The sequence below is a fragment of the Parasteatoda tepidariorum genome, chromosome 7 (genome assembly GCF_982258835.1).
Source record: "Parasteatoda tepidariorum strain Cologne lab strain chromosome 7, Ptep-v5.0, whole genome shotgun sequence".
In the NCBI taxonomy this organism is placed as follows: domain Eukaryota; kingdom Metazoa; phylum Arthropoda; class Arachnida; order Araneae; family Theridiidae; genus Parasteatoda; species Parasteatoda tepidariorum.
The window spans coordinates 87,147,882-87,160,152 of record NC_141761.1 but is presented as its reverse complement, the minus strand read 5'-3'; the positions used below and the strand labels follow the sequence as shown (position 1 = coordinate 87,160,152).

At 29.3% G+C, this 12,271-nt stretch overlaps 1 protein-coding gene across 2 annotated transcripts in view; it reads left to right on the top strand.

Annotated features, from left to right (window-relative positions):
* Nucleotides 1-12,271, top strand: part of LOC107450544 (solute carrier family 2, facilitated glucose transporter member 12) — a 52,521-nt gene that overhangs the window by 11,143 nt on the left and 29,107 nt on the right. For both annotated transcript variants that reach the window (XM_043041244.3, XM_087168213.1), the window contains exons 2-3: nucleotides 3,988-4,071; nucleotides 6,697-6,813. In XM_043041244.3, the coding sequence (XP_042897178.2) occupies nucleotides 3,988-4,071; nucleotides 6,697-6,813 (201 nt within the window). The remainder of the gene's footprint in view (nucleotides 1-3,987; nucleotides 4,072-6,696; nucleotides 6,814-12,271) is intronic.

The window sequence follows — 12,271 nt, the reverse complement described above, 5'->3', positions numbered from 1 at the left end:
ATTGCCAAAAATGACAATAAAATTCATAAAAATAAGGGTTTTTACACACAAATTCGAAGTTGTAAAAAATAAGCATTTTTTCGTAGTTACTAAAAATTGTCTAAAATGTTTACTTTTAGTATTGATTTTATAGTTATTTTTTTTTTATCGATAACTATGTTCTTATGTCCATGAAACCACATGCAAAAAAAGTATAAAATTGTTTGAAAAGTATTACATTTTTGGGTATAAAGTAAGAAAAGTGGGCTATAGTATGGAACATATACTAATATTCGGGTCGCATTCATTTCATCGACAGACCATTTCATCGACTAGGTCATTTCGTCGACAGGCTATTTCGTCGACAGGGTCATTTCTTCGACAAGTTATTTCGTTGACAGGGTCATTTCGTCGACAGGATCATTTCGTCGACGTGATCATTTCTTCAACAGGATCATTTCGTCGACGTGGTCATTTCATCGACAGGGTCATTTGTTCGACAAAGTCATTTCGTCGATAGGGTCATTTAGTCGATAGGGTCATTTAGTCGACAGTTGTAGAAAAGGTTATTTCGTACGCAAAGTCATGCGTAATTTTGAAACTAGTTTTATGATTTTTTACATTGGACGTCATGTCCTTGCACTTCTTTGTAATGTAGTACATTTGTATTAAAATTTTTTAAGCCTAGCCTGATGCAAAATCTTAATAGTATGCTGAAGTTGCCAGAAAAGAAGCATTTTATTTGAAAATTGCCTATTCCTCTATTCACATCACGTTGGAAAAACTTTTTTTATATTTTGTGTTGTAACTGCATTTTAGGCATTTAAGTTGTATATTACACATTTTACGCATTTAAATTGTATATTACGCATTTTTTTTCTAGTCGTATTTAACACATTTATTTCTAAGATTAGTTTTTAATGTACATTATTATAGATTAGCATCGCAAAAGCAATTGCAATAACTATTGTGAATGATTCTTGATGTAAAGAGTGAATGAAAGATGAAATTAGTAAGGAAAGAAAGACAGTATATAATGAATCTGTGAGATAATGAAACCGCGTGGTCGATAGGTCATTTCATTAACAAGGTCTTTCAGTTAACAGGCCATTTCAGCTGCAAGAGTTCTCTGTCGATAAAAAAAACTATACTTATATAATGCTCCCTGCAATGAGTAATACGTATTAATACAGTTTAAAATCTTGTCAAAAAAAGAAAAGGAACAAACTTTTGCAATGATAACAATGGTTTGATTACAAAGAATTTAATCAGAGAAACACAAATCTTTTAGATAGTTAGCTAGTAAAATTACTTCTTGTTTTATCAAAAATTTGTATATTCCCCCGTGTTTATATATTTATTTTTTCAAGCTCAGTTAATTTTTTTTCATATGCAAGTAATCATTCATTTTGTTACTATTGGCATATTAACAAAATTTTCTCACATAAAATTTCAATATTTATATATTTTCTCTTTAAAAAAATATCGATATAAGGAAAAACAAACTAAGATGTATGAGTGGCTATTACGAAGGTTGGTGAGCGAAGTGAGCAAGGGGTGGAACTTCCTAGTATTATAAAAATCTTGAAAAAAAAATGCATGTGGGGAAAAATAAGATGAAAATCCAATTTGGAAAACATATTGGGAAATATTGTAGATAAAAAAATTTGTTCTAACCCTCTTCCTCATGTCTTTGTCAACTATACTGATGAAGAGGGAAGTTTCTGACAATTCTTGTGAAATTTACTTTTGTGAAATTTAAATGAAATATTATTTGAAACAAAAAACTTGTTCTCACATTTCCAGTATATTTTATTTCTTATTTAATTAATTTATAGCGTTTTAATATTTAATAATTTAATATGTGTTTTATTCTATATGCTCCCCAAACATTTATAAGTTCGTTTACCTTATAAAATAGACATCGTTAATTTCCTTTTTTTTAAAAAAAAAACAGAAAAACTCAAAATGACTCCACATCCTCGGTATGCGATGCAATCGAAATGGTCATGTAAAAAAGGTTCCAAAAGGGAGGAAACCTGTCGAATTGGATTTTATGATTTAAAACTAATTACAATATAACAAATAAATTGACTTTATCATTGAGGAGGGTTGTCCATATGCATCTGATTTTATTCTCATTAATGTTTAAGTAAAAATAAGTTTAGCAAACTTATTTTTTTCCCAAATATGTTGTTCTTTTCGATTTGCCAGAGAATGAAAATTTATTTAAATTAATAAAATTTGTAATGAGAGTATATATTTTAAAGGCGAGCACTAAGGAAAGTCCTTTAAAAAGTGTAATCGGAACTGTTTTTAAACATCATGTTTGATAAGTTTAATGAAAAAGAAATGTTAATTTTTGTCACCAAAACGAAAAAAGTGGAAATTTAAAAGTTGATAGAAGTTTATTGTGAAATTTTGTCCTTGTGGTTTTTGTTATGCGTGAAAATTTTTATAAATTTTTTTCTTATTTTTAGTCTACTGAACAAACTTAATATTTTGAATATGTATATGCATTTTTTTTCTTTTTTTTTCTACATTTTAGTTTTGAGTCTCCTGGCTTGTTCAGGCCGAAAATAATCAAAATTTTGATTAGCGATATATTCTGCTAATAGTGGTCAGAAAGCGTTTGAAAATCGTATTTTCATCTTGTACAGAAAATCAGTTAAAAATTTAAGCACTTAAACTAGTTAAAAAGTGGTCAAATTTTAATTGCAAGATTTTTCTTTTCTTTTTTGTTGAGTAATAGTTGTTTTTTCTTATGTTTAAATTCCAGGTTTGATTTTTTTTAATGTTCTCTTAAACAAAATGTGTCTAATTTAAATCCTGCAAATAAAAAGGAAATAATTCATCATTTATTTACTATTATTATTATTATAAAATTTTAATATTATTATTTAATTGGAATAATAATAGTATAATTTAATAATATATTAGAATTTAATAATTAATACTATTATTAAATTCACTATCCATAGAAAAAAATATTTTGTGAAGAGCAAACACTAACACGCTTGCAACGTTACGCCTATGCTTCTAAAAATTTTTGACCGATGAGTAGCACTTTAAATATTGTAGGAGTCTACAACCGCCTCGATAAATACCTAAACATCATGTTTGCGTTCCTATGGTTGGTAATGTTCATGCTCGGTAATGTTCTGAAGATACTCCTTATCTATCCTGAAAACAAGAGTCGAGTTGTTACGATTTAGATATAGAAAAGTAGATTTTGATACATCAACCGTTCTCGATTAAACGCTATCTATCAATTAATTTAAAAAGCGAACTTCTTTTAGTGCAATTTAAACAATACACAGCAATAAAGATTTTTACATTGGTATATAAATTAAATAATAGCATTTTCCTAAATAATACTAAAATATTTAGATTAAATCTCTAAAATAGTTTCAGAATTACGCATGACTTTGTCGATGAAATGACAATGTCGACGAAATGACCCTGTCTATGAAATGACCCTGTCGACGTAATAACCTTGGCAAAGATATGACCCTGTCAATGAAATGACGCTGTCGACGGAATGACAATGTGGACGAAATGACCTTATCGACGAAATGACTCTGTCGAGGAAATGACCATGTGGACGAAATGACCTAGTCGATGAAATGGTCTGTCGATGAAATTGTCTGTCGATGAAGTGATTGTCGATGAAATGAACCAGACCCCTAATATTCTACACTTCACAATAATCATCCTGAAAATGTTGGTGAAAACCAGGGCTAAGGATAATAGAAGGGATTCTATTCTCTTTGAATTCTAATCTCTTTGAAGAGATTTAAGAAAGAAAATATTTATTTAAACTAAACATTTCTGGGAAATGAATTGTATTCAAAATTATTAATTTAGAAATTATTTATAAAGACAACACTTATTGAACAAAAAAAAAGCTTCAATTACGAAAAAATATTTTTTTAAACCAAAAACCCAAATTGATCGACTAATAATTAATTATTACTGTCTTTTAATATTTTTCTTTTATTTCTATAGGTGCTGTTGAAAAAAACAACTCGTTAGTAGTGTTTTCTGCCATCATCGCTTCTATTGGAGGAATTCTTTTTGGCTATGATATAGGCATGGATCATTTTGTTTCTATAGGATGCTTCAATGTAATTTGGCCAAAATCAACCTGTCCTCTAGTGAGGGGACACTAATCCATTCTGCACACATTTCAAAAGACTACCTCAAAAATCCTTTAGTAGTACTTGTGTGCAAATAATATATATATATTTTTGATACTTTGCTTTAGCCTCGTTCATTTGAAGCATTGAAGCACCCTGTACAATCTGCAAAAGAAAAAAAAAGAAAAAAATATTAATCCGTAAAAAAAAAAAAAAAAAAAAAAAAAAAAAAATATATATATATATATATATATATATATATATATATATATATATATATATATATATATATATATATATATATATATATATATATATATATATATATATATATATATATATATATATATATATAATCTCTTCATCAGCTCTCACGATTATATCCTCAAAAAGGAGTGCTTTCTAATATTATATCAATAAAGCCAAAACAAAATATATCAATACAAAAGTGTGAGTGATTGTATAATTAATTGTCAACCTTATTAATTATAAACTTAAAATTGTCAAGTATAATATTATTACATTGCGCACATCCATTTTCGGGAGCATCCAAGCTAACTAACAAATTAAACGCACTTCAGTGTTGTATTAAGAATGTGCTATAAGAAATCACTTTATTTATGTCTCTGCTTTCATATTTTATAATCTTGCAATCTTATTACGAAAATATTTTAAATTACGCGTAAGTTCATTTTAATTCGCTCCTCACTATATAGATTTCCTTTCGTGTTTTGTTCTGTAATTTCTTTACATTTTATTTTCTGTGTTTTGCTTGATATGCTTTATTTCGTATTTATTTCTTACTTAATGTGCTCTATTTTCGTTTCAATCTTTTGAGTGCTCCTCACGTTATTGTATTGATATATTTTGCTTTGGCTTTATCGATACAATATTAGAAAGCACTCCTTTTGCGGATATAATCGTGTGAGCTGATGAAGAGATTATATCTTTTCTTTATTTTGTTTCACGGATTTTTTATAATATTTTTTGCTTAGATAAATAAAAAATATTTTTTTAAATACTTTTTAAAAAACAATTCTCTTGATATTATTTTTTTATATTATTTTCCGTATTTTCTCAATATTTTAATACGTTTATGCGTCTAATTTCGTAACTTAATTAAATTAATAATTAGCATTAATTAATTAGAATATTATACATCGGCCCCAAGAACCGTTAAGATTGACACTTAGTTTGTGAAAATCTGATCATTAGAACGAAAGTTATTCAGGGTGATATCCTTTTTTTTTGCCGACTGTACATACTACACATAAACAATCTATTCATACAATATGAATATGAGAGTGGATTGATTCTCAGTAGATCGGCCGGTGTGCGGTTGGGGGGTTGGGTGATCACTTTGATCTGTCTGCGACGTTCTATCGTAAAGTGCTCGTGCGCATGTCTTCGAACTAACCATGTCTGTAATTGCAATGATTATCCACAGGGATCTGTTTTTATGCAAAATAAAGTCGTTTACTTAAAATAATTACTACAAGTTGAACAAATAATGTTAAAATTTTTAGAATTCCTTTCTCATGCAAAGTAAAGTTTTTTGATGTAAAATAGTTATTACAATCTGAATAAATAATGATAAAATTTTTAGAATCGTTTTCCTTAGAATCCTTTTCTTAGTTACTACAAGCTGAACAAATAAAAACGGCACTTAAAATCTTTACAATATTAATATAACTTATATTTAATTTATAAACTTCATTGATGTTTCTCGAGCCTTTTTTTTTACTACATATTTATTTTGATATTTTCTACTAAACAATATTTTGAAAACAATTATATGTTGATTGCTTTCATGTTGCCCAAACAATTTGAAGCCTTTCAAAAATTGAATCCAAAAGTTTTTAAGAATCAATTTTTTTAAGAGTCAGGCTGGACATTTTCTTTATGTAAGTTATGTAGAAGATTTCAACAACAACAAAAAAAAGTAATTGTCCAGAAAATGTAAAGAAATCACTCTATTATTTTAACAGAAAATAAATTAAGAATTAATAAATCCTTCCTTAATGTAATTTTTCAAGTATTTTCTTATAATTGGGTATACTATAGCCTACGTCACAGATTGTGTTATTCCTACTAAATTTAACTAGTAAACAGCATTTTCTGCGAACCTGATTTCTAGCAACAAGTAAAAGCATCAAACAAAGTGTCTTGTTTATAAGTCGCTACTCGCCAGGTTGGAATTGTATTAGTCTAGTTCCTTTGGAAATAATTTATATTGTTGTTTTACCGAAGTTTATGAATTTAGTAAACATATTTTAAACTCAGTTTATTAATTAAACTAAAAGGTAAATGTTATTCCTAGTAAGTGGAAGTAGTTGTGCTTTTTTCATATTATACTCAATTTTGTAAAATATTTCTGTAACTATGTGTTATTTTCTTACACGTGAAATGAAGGATATTTATTGCTTAAGATAACTATAAAATTGGGTGAAAAAAATTATTCTAGTGTTGTAACAGAAAAGTATATTGCGTAAGTAATGAATGTATATCAATATCTGCTGTTAAAGTGCCCTAGTTTATATCGCCTAAGATCAGCCTAAAAATAGAATTCTTTTTTTAGGTATTATATCTGGAGCTCTACTGCAACTTAAAGAAACATTCACATTATCATATTTTGAACAAGAACTTGTAGTTTGTGGTGTTCTAATTGGAGCTTTTTGTGCTTCATTTTTTGGAGGTAAGATTATTGCTTTTTACTGTGTGAACGCGTCAAATCATTTTTATTGCACTAGATTGCCTAAAGAAGTCCTTTTTAATTTCAATTAGAAAAACAATTCGCGATCGCAACGAACTATAGGGGGCGTTGTTGTATGAGACTAATACCTGCGATTTCTATATGAATAGTCATTCAGTTACTCTAGAGACGTCGTTAATGTAGCACGTAGCATTGCAACGTTCCTTCTTTATTGTGGCTAATTAAATTTAAAAAAGAAAAATGCTTGACATTCTTTCTTATGCAAACGAAAACAAAATGGTATCTCTTTTTATTAGAGAAGGAATATCCAAAACACACCGGAAAAATATTTGTACATTAACAGAAAAAAATATGTATATTCTTATAAGAGTTAAAACCTAATGCCCGAGAAATAGTATTACTAAATTAATTTTGTAAACAAAGTTTTTTGACAATTTTTATCAAAAAATTTCAAGTTTCAATAAAAATCATTATTTAGAAACTAAGAAACGTAAAATAAAGAATGCTGACGAAACAAAAACAAAAAAAAAACAATTCTTTTTTGTCGCCATTTTTAGTGCTACGAAAATTCGTCTTCGGGATTTACCAAAATCAAAACAAGATGCAATTTTTTTTTTCAGGAGGGAAATATTTTTCCGAAAAAACGAAAATGCACCGATTCCCACAACATAAAACTTTATCTTGGTAAACGTACATTTTGGAAATGTTATTTCATTTGGAATCTTATTTATCAGAGTTCATATGGCGATATGATTGTTTTGAATCTATGCTAAACTTTATATCGGATCATTTTCCACCGAAATCCGATTGACTATTTTGATTTTAAATAAAGTGTTTAATTTTATGAATTGTCGCAAAAATTTTAAGTGTAGATTGGCGGCACTTAAAAACCGGCAAATGTGTAGCGGCGATGGCGTAATACGTAAGTACCGAATTTTTATTCCATACTTTTCTGAATCATATTACTTCAAACATTGGAATATACAAGAAGTATACATAAACACATAATGTTATACCATTTAATTTTTCAAAAAAAGTATTTTGAGAACAATTTTTATCAAAAAATTATAAACTAAAAAACGGAAAATAAAGAATTCTTAGGATAAAAAAACGATTTTAAGAATTCTTTACATTGAAATAAAAACTTTCATATTGTTTCTTTTTTTATTATTCTTATAGTTCTTAATCAGACGTAAAAAACCATTCTGTAGAGAACCATCATCAAATGAAAAAAATTATTTACAAGCAAATTTTTTATTGTAAAAATCATTGCACTTACCTGATTTATAATTCCCGGAGAATTCCAAAATGATAAGTTCCTTGTTTGAAAACTTTATTCTCAAATAATAGATACATAGTTTATCCCTTCATTACTTTTAGATAACATACTACACAGCAAAATTTTATAATTGATATGAATTTGAATATGTAGCTAAAAACAGAATAGCTGAATTCTAGTAGAACTTATTCTTTCAAAACTAAAAAATACTTACCAAGAAAACGATTGTAATTAATTAAGAATCAGTACAAATGGCACTAGTAATTTGGATAATTTTTTATTGTTGTTTTCCGAATTATATGGATACAGAAATATATACTATTCTATAACGAAGAAGAATATGCTATAACTATTACAATTCTGTATGTTCTGAATTCATATTTATTCACTGGGATGACGAAAGCAATGTTGACTTCACTTTAATTCGTAATGAATTGAAGACAGAAGAAATGCATTTTACCTTAATACACACATCTGTAACAGTATCCGAAATCGGAAGTCATCAGTTGCAAGTTTGTTGATAATAGAAATTAAAAATTATTGAGGAATTTTTCTTCAAATGTCTGGCGTGTTCTGTTCCTGAAAGATTTACTAATATTCTGGAGATTTTTTTCAAGTTCTTCGGCCTTTTCCTTAGGGAAATTTTGTTTCTTATTTGCTGCTAAAAAATGTCTTCTGTCAATGACTTTGATGGAACTAAATGAAAACGTGATAAATTAATGTCTGATATTTACAGGCTCCCGCTAGACGGCGTACTCGAGCGTTTCGATCGTGAATGATGTATAGAATGACACAATTTCTTAGAATTTTGTAACTTTTTGTACAACATATAATTTTTTCTACTCTTAATATTTACTAATAACTTATTATATAACTGTAAATATTATTGAAAACACATTAAAAATTTATTTTGAATACATTTCTTAGTTATATACATTAGTTATTCTTTCACAATCCACTGCTTTTGGGCAATATAGGTATATTCTAAGTTTTAGTCTTCCTAGTGTTATTGAGTATGTAAATCTTTTGTGAAACATTTTTAGAAAAAAAGTGACGATTTTAGATTTTGATGCTAACTAATTCTTTAACATGCAGAGATTAATATTAATTTTTACTAAGGCTATAATAACTTTAATTTGTTTGCAGCATTTTTAATTTTTTAAAATTGCATATTTTTGCTATTATTTGAAAAAAACTTACGTTGGAGCCAAAAGAAAATTTTTAAATTACAGAACTCAAACTATAGTAAAATAGCTATTTTATAAATATTTCAAATATGATTTAGCTATCGTTTTTAGTTCTCTAGATTTCTCGTTTTACATAATTGAATTAAAAAAATTAATTTCAGAGAAAAAACGAACAAAACAAAATAAGAGACGAATGTTAGGTAATTTAAAAATTACAGTATTGAGAATAATTGAGTCAATTAAAAAATATTGGTTTTGAATCCCAGCGATACGAATTCCGGCTTGCACCGACCTCAGTGCTGACTGAAATATCCTCAGTGACCAATATCTCAGACGGGTTATCTTGACGGGACCCAATATCCTCAGACGGATCATGGGTCGCGTCAGGATAACCGTGGGAGGTTCTCGTGGTCTCCATGTAACGCGGGTTAGTTCCATCAAAAAGTCCTCCACGAAGGCTCTCCCAATACTTGATCCAGGAGGACTAGGGTTCAAAATTACAAGGCTATGAAGTTGAACTCTAGTAGTCGTAAAACCAAATTTGGATCGGTTGTTTTACGACGGTTTTAAAATAAAATAAATTTGCGTCCTCCCCCATATACTGCAATTTACCAACCTCCCTATTAATGGCTGGGATAAATTTCAGTGATCGTATAATAGACAAACTTCGACTTACTATGGAAAATATATAAGCAATTTTCCCTCGACCAACGAACTTCTAATCAAAGGTTTTCTTCAGCTAAAATCATTTAACGTTGCTCTACCAATTTTGATTTCTGGGAATCACTCCACATTTTGAAAATTCTAATTATTTATTTAAGGATCTTTTTAGTACCCTTTCACTATGCATTCTAAGTCAGAAATATTTTGCTAGATAACTTCCTTACATCTGTTCACCTTTCCTTTTTATCATGTAACTATATCCTGTTTGATTAAACCACCTTCTTTTCAAATGTCATTTGGAATCCGTTTCTTGTCTAGAGAACCGAAACTATAAAATGTCCATTTCTGAACTTGATTTGTGCGCTAGTTTAAATGAGATGATTGCTTTTAGTTTATTTTACAATCATTGTTGAACAGGGTTTACGACTACCAATAACAAGCTTAACCCCGTCCCGGGGACACTCCGAAAGTTCGAAATGAGCGCAACAGTTCAATTACATAAGCAAACATATTCAAAATTTTCAAATTAGATTTTTGACAAATAGGTAGAAAATTAGATATGAAATTCTGAAAACAGTGCTACTTAGAAATAAACTAAACAAACATTACAAAGAAAATAAACAGTAATAATCAGAAGAGATATTGATGTCGCATCTTCAGTAGGGGTGCATAAAGGGAATCGATTTCACATGGATAATATAGGATGTTCGTAACTCAGAATATAATTACAGCAGGCACAGCACTACTAAAGTAAAGGTATCAAATTCCAGGAATTTTTTTTAAACAAAAAAGACACACACACACACACACACACACACACACACACACACACACACACATATATATATATATATATATATATATATATATATATATATATGTGTGTGTGTGTGATTAAAATGCTTAAAATTTTTAGTGATTAAAATTTTCAAAATGAGAAATCACATAGGGGCACAGATTGACAAAGCATGAAATTAAGGCACAAAAAACATTTTAAGAGAAAATTCAAGTAAAAATCAAACCATAACAGCTAAATCAATAAGCCGTGATTTACGACTACCAATGTTTAACTCCGTAGCCTTGTAATTTTGAACCCAATCCAGAAGACCAGAGAACTCTTGGATCACGTACTGAGTGAAATTTGTCTTCGTGGAGGACTTCTTGATGGAACTAACCCGCATTTGCGTTTCACAGAGAGTAAAATCACGAAAAACTCCCACAGTGAGCCAGATGGCGAGGGGACTCTAACCGATGATCCGTCTACCACTGAGGATATTTCACATCAGCACTGTGGTTGGTACGAACAGCTTGCGGAATTCCAATCAATCGGCCGTTGACGGGAATTCAATCCCGGTTCATCTCATTGGGAGGCGAGCGCTCTATCTCCTGAGCCACTAGGGCTCTAGGATGATTACGTGATAATATCTTGATAGCAATAGACAAGTTAGATGAAAGAAGCAGCATTTTAATGAAATGTCCGAGAAAGTAACTTTGCTATTTTTTTTAACAGAAAATAAATTTAGTATTTTTAACTTCCATTCTTAATCTAATTTAAGTGTTTTCATATGCTTTTATGAAATGTTTCTGTAGCATTTTCTTGCACGTGTATATTGTCCAAATCATGTTACGACCAAGAGTTTTTCCATAAATTGGTTCTTGAAGATCCTAATATTCAATGAGAAAACAAACCGTTTTATTTAAATAGAAAGAATATTCTATAAGTTGTACATCAACTGCTATCCACGTTATTGTAGCCATTTTTTGTTACCTTCTAACAGTAATTTACAGTCCCTGGCCACGCACGATAAGGTTCTATACAGCTTTATTGTTTTTATGCCACTGAAACCGGTTTACACTTGCTTACGTTCGTGTATCAATTGGTTAAATTATGCGATATATAATAGAAATTCGACGATAGGATAAATTGAACGATATATTATATAAATATAGAATATTTATTATATCAGGTATTATATTAGTATCTAATATATATAATTCTCTTACTTGGCTCCCAAATTTTGGCTGTATTTCTTTTCTGCCGGTGGCAACGTTTGCTTTGTTTTGTTTACGTTACTATTTCTCTTACACGGCGAATCGACCCATGATTGCCGCTAAAAATGTCACATGCCAAATCTAGCTGAGGTGGCTCAACATATAGCGCTTTTAAAAACGGAAACTGAAATAACCAGAGAGCATCAGCTGCGGCAATCTCCTACTATTAAGCTAAAAAGAAGTGAGTAGTCTTTGTCGATAGATCTCTATTTTAGCATTTTGTCGAAAGCGCTTTTTTTCACAAATTTATATATTACGA